At 39.5% G+C, this 19,850-nt stretch overlaps 1 protein-coding gene across 1 annotated transcript in view; it reads right to left on the bottom strand.

Annotated features, from left to right (window-relative positions):
• LOC104166083 (ankyrin repeat and KH domain-containing protein 1-like) overlaps window positions 1-19,850 on the bottom strand; it is a gene marked incomplete at its 3' end in the record, with an annotated part of 48,973 nt that overhangs the window by 12,404 nt on the left and 16,719 nt on the right. The window contains 1 exon segment of the mRNA XM_009705904.1: window positions 2,034-2,190. Within this exon segment, the coding sequence (XP_009704206.1) occupies window positions 2,034-2,190 (157 nt within the window).

The following is a 19,850-nucleotide window of genomic DNA, read 5'->3' as shown; positions in this document are numbered from 1 at the left end:
CTGCTGGCCCTTTTCTTCAGCTTGTCAAGGTCCCTCTCGATGGTCGCACAACCATCTGGTCCATCAATCATTCCTTTCAGTTTTGTATCATCTGCAAACTTGCTACGGATACACTCTGTACCATCACACAGGTCACTGATGAAGGCGTTAAACAGTACTAGACCCAATACCATCCCCTGGAGTATACTTGCCTTCACCTGGACTTCAGGCTACAAACAACTCTGAGCCTAGTAGTTCAGACAGTTTTCAATTCACCTCACTGTCCACCTACCCGGTCTGTACTCATCAGCTTGTCCCACAGGATGCTGTGGGATACAGTGCGAAAAGACTTTCTAAAGTCCAGATAAACAGCATCCACTGCTCTCCTCTCATCTACCAACGTAGCCATCTCATTGTAGAAGACTACCAGGTCATCATTTGTAAAACCATGCTGACTATTTCCCATCATCATTTTGTACTTACTATGTCAGCAAATGGCTTCCAGGAGGATTTGCTCCATCACCTTTCAGGGACTGAGGTGAGGCTGACCTGCCTGTAAGTCCCTTGGATCCTCTTTCTTGCCCTTCTTGAGGACAGGGGTGACATTTGCCTTCTTCCAGTCACCAGGAACCTCCCTCACTCCCCATGACCTTTCAAATAAATTGAGACTGGCCTCAAAATGACATCGGCCCACTCCTTCAGTACTCATGGGTGCATGCTATCAGGGCCCACGAACTTATCCACTGGACTACATCCAACCTCTTTAAATACTCCCTGACCTGACACCAACTAAGGGCAAGCCCTCCTTGGTCCAGACCTTCCCACTCATCTCAGGGGCCTGTGATTCCTGAAGGCAAATCTCAGCAGCAAAGTCCAAGGCAAAGGCAGCATGCACTATTTCTTGCCTCTGCTGTGTCCCTGTCACTAGGTCCTGTGCCATATTCTGAGGCAGGCCCACATCTTCCCTCATCTTCCTTTTGCAGCTGATATACTCACACTACTGTATCTTGTTGCCTTTCAAGCCCTTGCCATATTCAGCTCTAGGTGGGCTTTGGTTTTCCTAATCACGTCCCTGTATGCTTGGACATTGTTTCTATATCCCCCATGGGCCACCTGGCCTGCTTGCACCTCTTGTCTGCTTCCTTTTTATGTTCAAGCACGCTTCCCCAGTATATTTTCATCTCCCCATGTTTTCATGCACAAGTAGCATCTAGCTTCAGTTAGGAAATGAAACTATATTTGATCTATAGACATTTTGAGCAATGACTCAAGACTATTGCCCTTAGTGTAAGCACTTTGTTTTGCACATTGCAAGTCTGAATTTCAAGACGACATCCATATGAAAGGAAACTTTAGTTTTTCCATTTTGATCCTAGATCTGAAGTTCAACAGTATTATGCAGTCACATCATCCCAACAGTTGAGGAACAATTTGCATCACTTGTCAGAGTGAAAAAATATTTCAGGAGCTCTAAAGATGCTTTGAAATTACCAGTATAGAAGAAAGCTTTTGATGACATAGGACAAATCTTCAGTTCTGTCATTATGGGAGTTAAATGCCATCCTCATTAATTATCAGTTACAAAAAGTTATCAGTTAATATAGTTTCATTTTCCTCTAAGTTCCTGAGTAAGATCCTGGGGCAAATAGCTGCCCTGTAAGTACTAGTATTCTCTTCCAACTTTTAATACAATGAACTAGATCCATTAGTTTCCAACAAAGTATGCTGAGGCAGTAATTAGAGAACTATCACCAACTCTTCTACAACTAAGAATTTAACCCATCTTTGAAAAAAAACAAACAAACAACTGTCTAGCACAAGAAAGAGTAGCAGGTTAGAAAGTAACTTTTTTTGTACTTTTCTCTTAAACTTTGAAGCCAATAAACCTGATGGGACAGTAGGTACACCTTCAGATTCAATAATTTTGCTTTCACTAGTAGTAGAGCAGATACGTTACCAAGTCCCAACTATAAAATTAACTGAATTTGAAATTAAAAACACAAACCTGCCTTCTATAGTGCGGAATCTAGGGGTAGGGAGTGATCAGTACATACTTGTCCACTTGTCCTGCATTGTGATTGTTCTCTGCTCTCATCCGCGTCAATGCAGCAGCAGCTTCATCCAGTGCACAGCTGACAGAGGACGTCAGTCTTCGAAGAACCTCAGGATCTGCGAAGGCTTTACCATCGGCAGTGGACAATTTACCAATTCCTTCAGTGTATGTTCGTTCATCAGTCAGGTTAGTACGAAAGTCACACAAAAGAAATGCAAAGACACTATTTTAGATTAAAGCCACATGCACTATTAGTTAAAAATCATTTGCAAACATGCCAGAAAATCAGCTACGTAAAATTAACTGTTAACAATTGCATAAGACCTGAACATTTAATTAACTATAATATTGTCTTCAGACAATGTGTTTCCCCACTTTGAGAGCATCCAATTTGCTTCTTATTAATGTAAGAATCAATACTTACCAAATTTCTCCACCCTGAAAACAATTTCGGTCAGCTTATGCCAGGCACACTTTGTTAACACTACCCTACATCACTGCTGCAGTGCTAGTAAGCGTTGGCTTACATTTTTCAAACTCAGTGTGCTGCAAATGATGACAAGATAGGGACTCTTCATCAAAGTAGACATCTATGATGAGGTGCAGAAGTTTACTTGGCCGACTGAAACCAAGCGTGGACTATGAAGGTTGAAATGAGCTGCTTAAGATACTTGGTCAGACCCAAGCGCACTATCTCCCTGGCTCTAACATCCTACCTCTGGATCACTTCAGCATTGTTAAGAGGCTATGAAAAATAATTTACAATAAATTACCCACTCTGCAATAAAATGAGAAATTACATCTGTCCACACCACACCCACCTGGTTTTCAAAGACTGTCTAGAGCAGAAAAACATAGGGTGACACACTCTTGACTCCACTTCTTTGCGGAGGCTACCAGCCACATGCCCCCTTCCCATGTCCAAACTGTTGAGGTCACATCCCTTCTAGCCACTGCTGTTAAATACAGCGAGGCTATAAACAACAAGCCCCAAACACCACTGCTCATGCCTGTGAGTATATTAACATAAACCAAATTTGTTGCTAGTTTAAAAGGGATGTAAGTCATGTCGACTCTGCAGTCGCAGTAGGTGGTAGAGTGAGGGACAGTCACCACAAAACTCCGCCGGGTCATTGATTTAGTACCAAACACACAGAGAAAGTGACAGTTTTTACACATATCTGCTTCCCCAAGACAGTTCACAGAGGAGCTACACAGGTGTTCACACGAGCTATTTCTGGTGGCAGTGCTGGCTTACACTAGCTTGCAGTGTACATAAAAGTACTGCCTAAGGAAAAAAAGGGAATTAAGCCTTCACAACTCAGCACCGAGGCCTCATCTAGGACTGCTGCAACCAAAGCTGAACATGATGGTAAGCAAAGTGGAAAAGCATTCGAGAGAAATCCACAGGATTTAGAAAAATGACCCCTGAGCAAAGGCTAAAAAAGCACAGATTTAGCTCACGAGGAGCAGCATTAACAGCAGTTTCCCTCCATTTAGCAGGGTCTCATGAAAGAGCTCGTAAACAGCTCTACTGCTAGCAAAAGAAGTGGGAAATAAAAAGTCCAGTCAAAACAAAACAAAAAAAAACAAACAAAAAAGCCAACAACAAAAATTACCAAAATAAACTGGCTATCTGAAACTAAACTGGATATCTCAATCATTTTAAATTACTAAGGTAGCAGATCAGACAGCTTACCTAGACAAGCAGAACCTACACTTGACTATTCTCTCAATTTTTAAAGTTTGCTTGTTGAAGCAGTCATACACAGGATTTCTGAAGGCAAGAGAAGTCACACCACAGATCTAAGTCCTGCGTCCTGTAAAGACAAATGAACTTCAACCCCTACAGAACTCCTGCTCCAAAGTATCTGTTTTCATGGATTACTGTGGGTAGCCTCCTGGAAGACTTACCAACTACAGGTCACTGGCTCTTCCTCCTGGCTAGTAAAAGCACGCTTACAGCTCACTACAGTTTCCTACTTTCTTACAAAAAGGTGCTATAACCACACTAAGGACTTTCGGAGGGTATGCTGAAGACACCTTTTATTTACCTCACCAGCTAGGGCTCAACCCAGGTGCCACACCCAGCTGGCTGTTTGTTTGTTTTTTTAAAATATTGCACATGCCAAAACTAATCAACAGCCACAGAAGACATCAGAGCAGACATCTGTTAGGCTGGATGGAGTAAAAAGGAGACAGACTACAAGAATTACCACTACATACACCCATTCATTTATTTTTCCTTTTTGCAGCTTTACAGTACCATCTAAATAATTGCTTACTTTTTACTTTGCTATAATTTAGGATGACTATGGCAGAATCTTATTACTGTAATGCTCACTCATCTTTTAATCTGTAATTTAATTGGTTTTGTGTCCACTTCATAACCATTTGGTCTTGTGTCACTCTCCCAGATGTTTAAGACACCTCACACTCGCAGGGAGAGCCACAATCTGATCTAGATGTAGGTGCTGGACTAAAGCTTTTCTTGTTTCCTCCCATCCAACAAATACTTACAGCATCCTCAAGACTGTTCTCCACGTTTGCTTGAATTCATTCTTCTTGCACACAAGTGATCACAATTTCTCATATTATTAGAGTTTCACTAGCATGTCACTGATTACGGATCTGACACTACCTGAACTGAAACCCAGTGTTTGACATTTTGTGCTTCCTGTGGGGCAACATCATTTTTTCATGGACTGCTCACTGTTGCACGGTAAGTCTGAAAAGAGAATATGGGAACCACTGTGGACTGTTTTTTATTGAGAACAGTCTACAGTCATTAACCGTATGGAGATGGTGATGTTCCCAATGCAAAGTTACAGCTTACCACTAAAATTATTAAGAACACGTTCATAAGCAAACCAAAAGGAAGTACTTCCATACAACACGAGCTGCCATGCAAAGGCCAAAAAGGTGAATTTAAAAATAGATTGCATAGGTTCACAGAAGGCACAGGCTCTACAGTAATACCAAGAACAGTGGCCTGGAAGTCATTATTTAAAGACATTCCTGAACAAGAGACTACTGGAAGGATAGAAAGAGGAGGGACTATCACCTGTACAGTGATTTTACTGCTCTTCCCTCAAGTGTCTGCAGCTAGACACATCTTCAGCCTGCCTCTGTGGGGCAGGTCTTGAGCTGAGCACCTTCTGCTGAGACCACAGAGACAAACTCTGGCAGAGACAAGGCCAGTAGCATTATTCAACAACTGAAAAGAGAGTTCTTAACCATCCCTGGGAACAGGTTGTCCAGAGGACTTGTGGATGCCCCATCCCTGGAAATGTTCAAGGCCAGGTGGGATGGAGCTTTGAGCAACCCAGCCTAGTGGAAGATGTCCCTGCCCATGTCAGGGGGATTGAACTGGATGATTTTTAAAGGTCGTTTCCAACTCAAAAAACATTCTATGATTATATAGGCTCCCCTGACTGGAAATAGATGACCTAGCTCCTCCCCATCTAACACATCAACACACAGACTGCGGTCTCTAATTTAGAGAGCTAAGTATGAATCCCAAGATCTGCAAGAAGATTAATCCTTCTACTGGGCCACATACCACCAATTCTATGGTGCACAGATTCAGGTTGCATCTGAAAAGGGTATTTCCACCAGTTTAAACAAGTCAACAATTCAACATTTGAACAGATACGAAATGTTCAGTACAACTGACTACTATATAACTAGGTTGAGTTTGGAGCACATGATTTTTTTTTTTCCTTCCCTAAAGCTACTATGGCACACAGCATGCCTGAACTTAGGGGCAGATAATGCCAGATGTTACACAAGTTAGTGCCATACCACTGAACTACTGAACTATTTAAATTAGCCTGAAGTTGATTATAGAGGTGTATTAGAATAAAAAGCTCACCTTTCAAGGGAAAAGCTTGCTCATCAGATACACACCTACACACCTATAACCAGCAATCCAATTTGAAGCATGGGCTTCCTCACTGATTTCCAGACTCATCAGGATATTCTTACATGTAACTACCAAGGTTAGAGTTTTAGGGTAACCTGAAATGAGCTGGTAACCTCTCAGCATGATCTTCCTCAGTTTAACAAGTCAAAGATACAGATACCACCTCAGAAAAACTAGAACACAACCAGGTTTCTGTCTTTGGAAAATCCAAAAGGGCAGGTGTTTATTCCAGTGGTGTGATTTTGCCATGAGGAATCACAGATCACATTCTCTGAAAACCACATCTGTGAATTTTCACAATTTGAAGACAAAAGTTGAAAGTCATGAATAAATCTTAAAGAACCAACATAAATAACCCAGGCCAAAGTTCTTTCAAGTTCACCCCAGTAAAGGAACAACTCAGATACTTACACTTGAGCAACCATTCCCTTCCCCTCTATTTCAAGAAAAGGAATATTCTCACAGGAGCATCAGTTGCTCTACCCTCCTTAACTGGACAAAGTTCATATCAAGGCTAAAGAAAATACTTAAGTGTAGTTTCTAGCTAGTAGCTCATAATTATCACCATTTAAAACACCTTAAAAAGAAATTGCTATGGTATGGAGCCCACAGTTAAGTTCCTCATACCACACACAACTGGTGTCAACATACGCTTTGAACATCAAAGGAGGTTGTTCCAAAGAGATCAACATATCTAAGCATAAGAGGTAACATCCAATAATCCTCACAAAAATTACAGATTCAGTGGTGATTATGTAGCTCCCCAGTCAGTTCCAGCATACTGTATGTTTTAACACACACTTGAGGCCATCCACCTGCTAATGTGTCCAATTTATGATCTCACATTCATCACAAAGTTTAACTCAACTTCAGCTCACATGGAATCATTTGCTGGTCCCAGAGGCTTAAAGGGACCCTCTGTTTCCTTAAAGTCTTACATCACTTGTTCCCCAAAAGTGGTTTTGATGGAAATGTGGACATCTTTAAAAGCCTAAAACAAGAATGAAATTAGAACTGTGGCCCAGAAATGTGCCTTTTTTTTTTTAAGTGGTATGTCAAGAACCTGCTTTAATCAGTATGGTGCACAAGTAGCATCTCAAACAAGGTGAAGCGGGTTCAGGGAAGAAAGGGGACCTTGTTTTAGCTTCTTCATTGGAATCCCCATTCAGAAGAATCGAGAAGTTCTAGACTGTCAAAAGCAATTGCTACAGTCTAGTGCCAACAAATGGTAACTCTACCAGAAAAGTATTAATTCTAGCACATCACTCAAGTGCTACCACAAGACAAGGCGGCAACAAGCAAGACTGAGCATACCCTGTTCTGTAAGGTCTCAGGTGGCTTAACTCAAATTCTTGACACAGGTATGGCTCCCCTAACAGCACATCAGAGGAATTCAGTTCAGGCGTGTTAAGAGTAGAATCTAAGGGAAGATTTCCTAAAGAAAAGATATTTCTCAGGACCTTTTAATCCACATGTTATAAGTTTATTTCTGGTAATACTTAGGAGCAGCGTAGCATCCACAGAAAATTACCACCTACTATTTTCTGTAAATTCTAGCAGTGGCGGAAGCAAGCAGACGGTATCAGTCATCTATGAAACAGCAGCAGGCTGCTGCTCTCTGCAATGTCCTAACTTCCCTGCTTTGTGTATGTTAACAGAAAGTGATTTTCTAATTCCCCGTATAGCTAACAAAAAAGAGTGCACTTCGCTCCTCTCTGATGATGTCAAAATATTTTCCCAAACACTAGGTTCATATCACATCGTTTTCAGAGCCAGCAAACCAATGTATAGCCTTGTCAGCACAGCCACCAAGAGCCACACTGATCTGGCAAACCCAGGAAAACACTGAATCAGCTCTAACCTGCTGCCTGTATTTAATGCCTATGCAAGGTTTCCAAAATTCTAGTTGCCTTGAACATGTAGTGAAGCAACTGGAATTGCTGAGCACAGCACAGACACCAAGAGCACACTCATTGACAGATCTGTGTCAGCCCCGGGTCAGGCTTCAACAACAGCACAATGCTTCCAGTACGGCCACTGCCAGTTAGAAAGACACAGGCTCAGAAGCCCTGAACAAAGTTTTGTCTAACCAGTTTTCTAATAAACTCCAGCTACTAAAAAAAAAAAAAACAAAACAAAAACCCACACAAACCACACACACCAAACAAATGGGTCCCACTGATTACGTGACCACACAGCAATGGAAAGACAGACAGACTTTAGTTTAGCAAAAGAGATTTCAGCAAGGACTCAATACAAATTATTTCAGCCCATCTAAAATGGGAGTGGACTGTGCTGGCTCTATGTTTTCTTGTAAGAAATAGTCCAAAGTCAAGCAAATAATTTTCAAGTTTCATTGTTTCTGCATCAAGGTATCTAACTTACAACATCAGAATGAGGGACATAATATATTTACAATTTTTAAAATATATTTTAAATATTTAAATGTGTTTTATTGTTTGCTGATTGCTCAGACTAAAGTCCTCAAGGAAGAAACCACATGTTGAGTAATGCTCTTTGTATAGAGGAATCAGAAAAATATCAGTAATTCATTCTAGTGTAGTCATCTTTCTAAAATTTATATGCTTTTAAACACCAAGATATAAAGTGTTGTTGACAAATGCAATTCACACTAAGCTAAAGAACATTAGAGTTACAAGGAAAGGTTTACTTGCTGCGTAAGGAAAATAACTGTTTTAAGTCAGAGTATATAGACTGAGCTACACCATTGGGATTTTGGGGTAATCCATTCAACCTTTAAAAGAAATTTCTTCATTAAAGCAGTTAAAGTTTAAAACGCTCTTTATTAAGTTAAGCATGCCATACTTAAATTTCCATATGATTCTAGCGAGTCTTTGAAGAACTCACACAATATTTCCAGACTCTAATCACATCTAATGCAGTATCCAGGACCATGTCTGAAAGGACACCTTCAGGAGTTTGTCATCTGAGGATGCACAAAGAAGAGTTGCACTGAAATCTGCAGAGATTTTGCATCTGGAATATCCGTATCTCAATCCCTCCTCAAAAAACCAAACAAACCAAACAAAAAACAAACACCCCCCCCCAAAACCCCGACTAGTTACTTCAGACACTATACTTTGCCTTACTTGCCTCCATTTCATTGCTAACATTATTTGCATAATGACATAAACTCTGTTCAGGAATAGCTGATTCTACTTTGCCTTTCAAAAAACCCACATTTTTGACATTAGTTTCATACCACACAAGTCCTCTCCCAACACACCTGCCCTTAATAAATACATTGGCAGCAAATACTCTTTTACCATAATTTATTTTTTTACTTCGCTTTTTGCATCATTCAGAAGAAAGATGAACTTTGAACAGAAATGCTCTTTCAAAGTTTTTGAATTCTCACTCCTGACATTTAAAATGCCATATACTTATGTGTTGCAACAAACTTGCTTATAATCTTACTCTCTTATCCCAATCCAAGAACATTTGATTATGGTCTGGCATGTCCTCGAAAAGATATCTAAGCCACTGGCAATACCCGTTCTAATCACTTCATAACATATTATCACACATTACTGTGCCATTATGTATGAGATTACCCATTAGTGCTTAAACAAACATGCACTTTTATAAAAAATACGAATCTCTTTAAACGCTAATAATTATTTCGAACAAGAAAATACCATGAACTAAATTGGTTGTGTCACTCATCCTGCTCCGGATTCTTCCTAAATCAGTCTTTCCACGTTGTACAATACTCAAACTCAAAAATACGAAACCTTACCCTGTTTTTAACAAAAGGGTTATTCCCAAAAGATGGATGTGAATGCAAATCAAAGGAGACAAAATTATGGTGACACATACTGATCATGTTTTCAAAAGCCTGATCAATCCTCACTCAGACTAAACTGTTTCCCTAGCCCATCTTCAGCAGCTAGTAGCGGGGGGGTGGGGGGGTGGAAGAAGATATAATTACATACCTGCTCTCTTTGATTGCTTCTCTACATTGCCCATGTGCTTACATTTGTAACTCAGTTGGCCATTACTAAACTTCTTGCTAAAATTCACAACATTCTCTGAAATACAGCAGGGCCGCATTATTCAAATTGACCAAGCTGCATATATGCCGAGTTTACAGATCTAATGTTTGTGCTCCTTATAGTCTCCTTTGTATTAGGGCAAAATAAGGTACCAGAGTGATCTGTCTTACAATTAGCCATATCATAACTGAAAGAGTTTTCCTTTCCAACAAATATAGATCTCTAAAGGCTCAAAAACAGCACCTTCCAAAGTTTTTGAACCTCAACTAGTGTCTCCCGGCAACATTTCTGGAAGGCTAATATCGTTCTTTATTACCATATCGATTAAAAATTGGCCTCTCTAAACGTAGTGCCATTCCCTGGGAAGTAGGGCTGAAGATCTATGCCAGGTCCACAGTGCTTCAGACCACACCTACTGCCCTGGCTTGCTCTGTGATTTTCATAATGCAACTCCTCTTACATAGCACAGTCAGCTTGCCTGAGCAGGTTGCAGCTTGATGGCTTCCTCAGCAGATGATTCATTACCTCATAAAACCAAATAGAAAACCCAGGGTAGGAGAATGTCCATTCTAACTGTATTCTGCTGTGTTTATCAGATTTCAGCTCAATGACATTGCCAGACTGAAGTGGTAACCCTGAAGTTTAGTCAGTTTACTTGTTGCCACAGAGGTTCAGTTCCTTCACTGTTTTCTGTAGGTTTTAGCGGTGAATCTTTCAAAGTGTTAAGGTTCAAGGTACTACAAAGCCAATGTAATATATTAAAAACAGAGCTTGTCTTCTGCCCCAAAATCTCTAGGATAAAATCCAGTGAATAAATATTTAAACTGCCCTCCCCATCTCAAAGTTATGGTAACTCAAAATCTTGCATTAGTAAGGTGCCAACTTCTAGTTAAGATACAAAAATCTTCAGAGAAGCCCCAAGTCTTCTGTCAGCTATTCCCTCCACACTTGCAAGGGCCAGATTTTGGGGGGAACTCAAACTGTAAGAGACTTCAGCAAGAGGTCATGTTTATTTCCTCACTGCAAAACACACCACCTACAAGGAATTCTTTCATACAGAACTAGATTTAAAGTTCTACGTTTTTCCAACACCTTCCTAAGAGTAAAAAAAATTTCAGCACTGCTGCTGGAAACAGATCATGCAACAAGGTAAATGAAGGATCTTTCTGACAGGACATGGTGGGTGAGCAGATTGCTACTTTTATACTCAAAAAAAATCTCACTCCAGAAACCACTTACAACAGACTAAGCTGTTACCGTCTCATGGGATGCCTCCAAACAAAACATACAGGCAAAAATCATGCAGCGGTATCACCCGATGACCTCATGAGTGCAGCCAAAGCTAGCCATGAGCCTTCCTAATGCTTCAGTCCCCTACACTGATGTATTTGCACAGCAGTAACAGCATTTCTTAGTAAACTAACCCGTATCAAAAGGCTGCTCCACAGCAGTCAAACCCTGTAATCAGCACTGCCATACCTCTATCCAGGCAAAAGCTTCATGCACCTTCATACAGCATAACCTCTGTTTCAGGGAAGTCATGTCTATCACTCTGGTAAAGCAGAGCTGGATCACGTGTGTTAACTAAATTTGACATATTTGGGATGCATTTGAGCAGCTGTACCTGGCCAGTTTGCCCATCGGATATCTCAGAGAAGGGCTGTGGCCACATAGCACAGAGTAACTGCAAAAGGTCTCTGCTGTAGGTCTACCTCTTTCTAGAGGAGCCAGTCTTCCTCAGCCTACACCGTACAGTTGTTCAATCCAGTAACTCCTATCATGTGCCTGGAAATCCCATACAGCTACAGAAAAACTTCAAACTTTCCCAAGCAGAGTACCTGTAGAGAAGAAAGAATAGTCTTCCAGTATCAGCAAAAGGAGGATGACAAGTTCAGCGTAGCTTAAGCACTTGGTACCGATCTGACAGTAGAAAGGCTCAGCTTAACTACTTCAGTAAGCCTTTGCCATCTTCCAAATCACAACAAACGAACTCTCCTGCAAATAGTTCTGCTGGCTTAATGTAACACCAGGAGCTGACACCAGTGGCAGAAAGCAAGCGTTCATTACTGTGCAAAGGAAACTTGATGTTGTGCTTAACTTCAGACCCAAAAGGATGAAACAATTAGACAATTAAAGGCAGTGCTACTATTTAAAATCCTGGTACATCTGAAACATGCCCTCAAGATGGCAAAAGGCTTGTAAAAATAGACAAAGTTCATTTCACTGGGGAAGGAGAGGAGGAAGGTGGCAAATTCCAAATCCCTTAGGAGAGAAAACCTGCCAGGCAAAGACAAGAACATCTCTTGATGGCAACCACAGACCAAGAATAAACATTTTTATTATGTAATGGAGAACTATTTAGAGCACATCTAACTCAACTTCGTACAAGTTTTACCTTCCCCCTGTCCTGTTCCCTCCCAAGAAAACGGTATTTCTTGCTTAGCTAGATCTCCCTGAAAAAATGCATTTGGTCCTTTGAAAGTTCTCATTTAGAAGACATTTTAGTGTAGGTATAGCCTATAGTCTCTTTTTGAGAAAAGTATTAACCAAAATGCTTCTCCATTTTTCAATCAGTCATTCCAACACTATTAGTCCCAGGCAGGCCGTAGTAGAGATTCAATATGGTAGGGTTTATGTTAACTTTGTTTTCTAGAACACTAACAAAAAAAAAAAAAAACCCTACATTGAGACTTTCAGTCTTTTCAAAGTCAAGCACATGCTTTTGTAATCTTCACCACTGAGTATCAAAATTATAGTCTGATCTTAGCTCCAGTGCACTGAAAACTTACTGTACCTTTCACATCCTTGTTGTAACTATGCTGAACACAAGAATTTATCCTTTTATATACATTTGATTCAAACTTTCACTATAAAACTCTATTCTCCTCGTCCCCTACCCCCATATCACCAAGTGTATGCCACAAACAGAATTCACTGGCTGCATCTTATTTTTATTCTTCTCAATTAGAATTTGGACATACTAAATAGAGACTCATTTAGCATGAAATTAAGAGCTACAGCTTGAGGGTTTGGTGGGGGGTTTTTTGAGTAATTAGCATTTTACAGTATTTCATGTGTCACCATCACAGTTCCCTACAGACTTCCAGAGCAGTCGAGTTTTCAACTTCTACAAACCGTCACACCCAAAAATGACATTCTCAGTGCTATCTGAAAAATCATGTTCATCTGCTAAGCATTTTCTGGCAAAAGCAGAATGATAATTTTGCTCTCCTGGGTTGTATTTCATGCTCTTAACCTCAAAATATCCCTTTCTTCACAAATCCTCACTCCGAAAAACAATAGGAATTCACTCACTTGAGCAACATCCACAAGTGAAAGAGGATGTCTGAAAAAACTGAAAGGCCATCACAATATACACGTGCCATTGGAGAAAGTTACCCTAATTCCAGCTTCTAATTTTTCACTAGCTTGACACTGCGAACTCTTAATATTATATTTGCATTTACATACATTTCCATGTAGTTGTCAGAACAGGAGCCAGAAATCTCAATGATATTTCTCTCCGCTTTCCAGTATGGCAACTGTGGCAGCAAGACTTTCTTTTTTTCAGAATCAAAAGCTAGGAAGTACTTCTCCAGCTACAAATAGTTCTTACCGTTATTCTGGTAAAATTTTGATGACATGGGTTCCTTTTTGCGATCATCTGCTTTTAGATCAGTGCATACAAATATCTCAAAATCAGAAAACTAATTTTCTATATTTCAGCACAAACATGAATTCTTGTTTAACTAGTCAATACTCATTAAGGTTTACATTTCTTTTGCAAGTTTCCCCATTAGATTTCAATTTAGTCTCATGTTACTTCAATACTAGATTACCTAGTCAGGTAATTCACAACATTAGCCAGCAACTTCCACTTTTACTAAAGCCTGGAAGCCCTGTAAGCAAATTCAGCAATGAAAAACCAGCTCTACATAGACTTATAGATGTTTCTACCAAAATCCCAATCTCCTCAAATAGTCTGAAATTTCATCTAATTCCTTTCCACGAACCCAATCCACCTGTTTCCTTTGTTTTCAGAATGCAAGAAAGAATACAGGTATTTGACAGATACGGAATACCACACATTTTAACACTAAAATAAAAGATTAGTTTAAACCTTGTGACAGAGTTTTGTTACCATATGAGAGTTCAAATAGGAAAGAATACCAGAAAAGTTATCCATATGACTATCTCCTCATGTTCTTCATCTTACTTAAATTCCTGACCATGACAGACTTTGCTACAGCATAACTCTAAATTTTTCTATCGGTTTGATTTTTTTCAAGCTTTCACTAGGCATCCATTTTCTCCCATTGTATGAAAATTGAGTTACCTTTCCTAAAGCTGAAATAACATGAGCTCTTCTGTGCCGATCTAACATTTGGCCACTGCAAGAAAGATGACTCAGTGCTCCTCCTCTCCCTGGGTTTCCCCCGGCACTCCACCAACCCCATCACACTTACATTTGGGAAAAGAGGAGGGAGCTTTCTACCAGCACAGTAAGATGAATTTGACCAGTAAAGGGTTTTTCTAGCCACCACCAGAACTGGTAAGAGAGAAATGCAGCCAGGAACAGAAGATTCCTGCCTGATGGTGACAGCAAATAGCCACTGAACCACCTCAGTCACCTCACACACCTTCCCCCTGTGCCACTCTTTCAGAATGTCCAAATTTTTATGTTTCCTAATCAAATATCTTGATAAAGAAACCAAATCTTTCAATTTTTCAAGATTTTATTTCTATTAAATCACTAGCAAGGAAATATTTGCCTTACTAAAAAGTGGTAAGTTCCCAGAATCAATCCTCAACACTAATTCCTTACAGTAACTAGGACCTTCAGACATGTTCATCACGTATGTGCATGAAATCATGCTCACCACTCAACATAATGCACTTTGATCCTATACATATTACATGTAGTTAATACGGAAGCATCACAAATTACTCCTGTGTCATAGTTACAGATGTACTTCATCAAACAGCTTTTTCACTTATCTCACTGCAGATAAGCACCTGGGAGAGATATCTGCCTCTTGGATTACCTCATGCTTTAAAGAAGCAGCTACAATTAGGACAAAAGCAGTAAAAAAAAAAAATTGCCAGTTTTGTCACAGTCATCATTTAAACAGCAATTCAGTGGCTGAATTGCTTTAAACAAAGCAAACCAAAGCTCAGAGGAGAATATAAGAGGCTTGTAATTCAACACAAAGCCTGAAGAATTACATTCAAGTACAAGGACATGTTTGTATTTCCTCTAGCAGAGAAGCAAAATTTAATACAATTATGAAATGAACAGACATTAATGGTGAACTTGTCTAGATTGGTCTGGAGTATTCACTCATTCTCTCCTTTTCAGTTTTTTCTAGGTTTGGGGTTTTGTTTTGTTTATTTGTTTTTGAAGTACCTTTGGAAGAATTATGCCTTGGTCCAAAACCTAGTGAGTATACTCCCCACACCTATGAAATACTACAACTAATCATGGCAAAAAACTACTTGGTATGCACTGAAAGCTATGACACATATGAACCCTGGGACTACAGTTCTTACTCTCTACCTACCACTAACAGCTAGGCTTCAATCGACATGTAACTGCTAGTTTATCTCATCTTTGATTCCACAGCATCCCTGCTGACCCGAGCATCTGCTCAGCTAGCATATTCAAGAGGCACCAAGATGGAGAGGTAAGATAGAAAGGAGCATCTCCCTCAGCCTCAAGATTTTGTCATGGGGGCGGGGGGGGAATAAAAATTGTTTAGTTTCTTCAAGAAACCTGGCTTTTAAAAAAAAAAAAAAAAGAAAAAGAAAAATTGTAAGGCAAAAGAGATGAAGCTAAACTAGATCTTTTCAGTGGGTAGAAATAGAGATTCCCACAAAAGAGGTTCGTTCAAACTATCTGTGTTTTGGCTTGCAAGACATATCAAATGCAAGTACAGACATTAGAATTTGGCCTTGGAGGATTTCTGTTTACTCATTATGAGTTAAGAGCAAAGGTAGAAGAGCTGCCCAACACAAAAAAAAAACCACCACCAAACACACAAACAAACAAAAAAACCCAGTCAGCAAGCCAAAAACTTTACCAACATCCATAGGGACTGCTAGGTAAGAAACTGCAAAAACAATTATTCACCAAGAAATTGCCCTAACCCTGGGACAGTTGCAACCCAGTAACTACAGCTGTTGCAAGGCACATGTCAAGCCAGGGATGATCCCCACAGCATAAGCTACTCTTTTTCTAGATTTTTGCAGTCTGTAAAGATCTAATATCTACTAGGCATTTATACTGGAGTATTTAGAAAAAAAAATTCTGCATCAGTATATGTGCTAGTTCTAGTCAGTGGAGTATTGTACAAAAAGGCCTGACAGTAACTCAGGCATTTTTATTAAAGAAGTCACAGAGTAACAGTTAATTCTACCAGCTCCAGTAAAGTGTTGGGGTCTGTTCTGGTTTGTTGGGTGTTTTTTTTAATAAAAAAAACAAAACACTTTTACCCACGGCAACTAAGGCCTCCTTTCTAACTTGTTTTTATTTGTAAGAAAATGTATGGTTTTGCATTTGAGAGGAATATTCAAAATGCTAATTCAATGCTAACTTTAACACAAATTATAAAGGACAAGGATGGGATTAAGCACTAGTTTATAAACATGTACATTACTCCGGACATTAATTTGTTTTGCTGCTTCTCTAGAATTAAATGGAAGGTACTGTATATTACAGGTAAATAGGAGCTTACCACTTCATTTTTTGAATTTGTTTGAATGACCAAGTCGAGAATTTTTTTTTTAGGTGTTTTTCTCACCCTTAACACAGATAAAAGCCAGTGATACACACCCAGAAAAACTTGCCATGGTAGCAAAATCACAGTGAATTACTTGAGTGCCTGATGCCTTTTTCATTGCCAGCCTTCTCTTCCCTCTCTTGCTACCTCCTCCTGCAACATCTTTTCCAGGGCCACAGCACCAGCAAGTATTCAAGTACATTTATGCACTTAAAACAAATGTTCTTCTAGTTGTATCATGCTTGCCAGTATTACTGTGATTAGCTAAGGGAAAACCTCAGCCCCAAGCTGAATTGTTTGTCTGGCTTTGTTCAGTTTTTAAATGGACACACACTCAAATGGCAGACTCAGCATACCTCCCCTAGAGACAGTCACCTGCTCACACCCTGTCAAATAAAGCGTGAGGGCACACATACATACCAGCACACTCAACTGGATTGCGATGACAGTATGTTAAACGAAAATGCAAGATTGGTATCATCTATCAAGTGCCCTGGTAAAAATCAAAGTAGCTAGGATTCAAATTCTGAGCTTTGGACATCAGCTCTGACATTCCTGTATTTCAAGAAAGCATCCAGGCTAGAGACTTGAGAAAAAAAATGAATCAGATTGCTTCTGGTTGCTTACACAAAGTTGTATTGAAACCCCAAGGGGAATTTATTTTATTTAAGGTGAGACTGTAGTGCTTACAATATCTACCCATACAACTACAAAGGCAGCAACTTTGTAAACGATCCAGAAGCAGAAATCATCACCTCTGGAAGAAAACCTTCAAAATAAATTCTTTACTTCATGCCAACAAAGTATGGGAAAACTTACAAGGTTTTTTTCATTATCTTACAGAAAAATACTAAGGCTAACAGAAGGCAATTATTCTTTAACTCCTGGTTCTTCCTTTCGTGCCTTATCAGAGAGAAAAACTAGTATTTCCCCATTTGACGTCTGATAATTGCTTGCCACCAAGAATCTGAAAGATACACCTCAAAGAGCCAAGACTGCTACTGAAATATGGAAAGGAGGAACATGGAAACAGTACCGTTCACTGTGGGAGGGTAAAGAGCAAAGAAAAACCCCACATATCCCCGAGAAACATCAAGAGAAGAAAAGAATTATTCATGTTGAAGAAGGTGCACAAAATTCCTATTCTTGACTTCTAGCATTCCAACTAAGCCAAATATTTTAAGTCTCATCTACTTTAGGGCTTCTGACCTTTGAAAACAAGTTACTTTACACACACTCTCAACTATTTGGTGGTAGAAGGACAAAAGAGTGAAATTACCTTGTGCTTTTTGAGTAACCTAAGGCTTATGGAGGAAAAGTATCATACCCCTATGGAGATTAACACCAGGATATGACTGCAGGAAGAAGAAAACCCAAATAATCTTTGAATGCTATTTATACACAAACATCCCAGTTGAACTCTTTTCTCCAAATTACTAGCATTCAGTGGGAAACTGAGTCCAAATGGGCTGTAATTGCATTCCTGAGTCATAAAACGGCTCTGGCTCAGTAGTTTTCAGTAACCATCTGGGGGGAAAAAAAAAGAAAAAAATTTGAAAATACTTCTACATTTGCAAGTAAAGAACTAAGAGTAAACTTTGAGGGTCAGTAACACCATCGACTTAACCCAGAAGCCCATGGACCTTTAGCCCACAGTTTATGCCAATTATGTATGGCAAGGCAAATCAAAATACTAAAGTATTTTCAGAGGCTGACCAAGTGCATCCCTTCTACTAAAAAAAAGATCACCACCCTAATGGCGTATAGTACAGACAAGTGTATAAATTCATGTTTCAAACTGAACATTTGAGAAACTGTTCATAAAACCTCTCCTCTATCTAGGAAGATCCACAGCCTTTCAGCATACTGTTGTTACATACACACTGCATAACAAAACATTCTGAAAGTTAAGATCTCTGGGAATGCCACAGTAGATTACAGAGTACAAAACAACCAAAAATCAGGATGCTACCGTCTTCAGAAAGAAAAGAAAGAGTTTATTTTACCATGATCCAACTTGAAGAAAGAACAAATCCCATCTACTGTTAATGCATTAGAAAAAAACACCCCTCTACTAGAACAGTCCAGGGGACTCACACCACCACACCTTTTTATTCTTTGTAGCATCCTCCTACAGTTTAAAAATGAAAAAGAAAGATGACACAGGCACACTAAGAGACATATTTTCACCTAGGTCCATGTCTCTGAAGCTCTGCTTCTTCAGATGGAGTTTTTGTCCATCAGAGCTCACAGAATCCAATGCATGGTACCACAGAGTACAAGTTTCACTGAGCTTCTTTGGAGCACAATGGAGAGAGAAATTCTAACAAGCATTAATCCAATGGACAGCTTCTGGATAGAGCTGCTTCAAATAGCAAGCATGCAAAAGCCCAGCCAATTAAGATTTTACTTAAGTAAACTTCTTCCATTATTTCTCTACAGATCTTTGCTCTTATCTGTGTAAAGACTAAAATAAAGTTGTTCTACCTCTTATTCTGTCTCTACAGTTTAGGAAGATCAGGCACTGAGTGTGTTCACTATAAGAGAAGGCTAATAGCCCAAAGCACAGTCACATTGCAAATTTCTCCTCTTTTCATTATTAAATTTTCCTACATGCTCCTTTCCCTATAAAGCCTTCCAAAACATGCTGCTCACTTGTTTTTGGCAATACAAGGCAAAGCCAACTGGAAGGCAGGCCAGGTTGGTTAGAATATTCTTGCTTACTGTGGCCTTCCTCTGTTACCCAAAAGCCATGTAATACTTCAAAAGTAAAGACAGAATTTTAGCCTTTATAACTATTTAGATTCGAGACGCTTTTTTAAAGGACATATCTAAACAGCAGTATCAGCAAATATATATATATACACACACACAGGGGAATAATCAACTGCACACACAGAGGAATGATTTGTTCAGGGAACAGTTCTTTAGAAAAGTATTGGTAGATTTAAAGTCAAATTCAACTCGTAAACCAAAGGCAAAAGTCAGACAATAAACTGAGATTTAAACAATAAACACAAAAGCACAGCTTGCAGGACAGGTGAAATAACACTTCTATTCTCCATGCATCAATAGAGCTCAACTTGAGTAAGATGATT

This window comes from Cariama cristata, unplaced genomic scaffold, assembly GCF_000690535.1.
Source record: "Cariama cristata isolate BGI_N322 unplaced genomic scaffold, ASM69053v1 scaffold10420, whole genome shotgun sequence".
Lineage (NCBI taxonomy): Eukaryota > Metazoa > Chordata > Aves > Cariamiformes > Cariamidae > Cariama > Cariama cristata.
The sequence above is the reverse complement of the archived record's forward strand: the minus strand, read 5'-3'. Positions and strand labels throughout refer to the sequence as shown.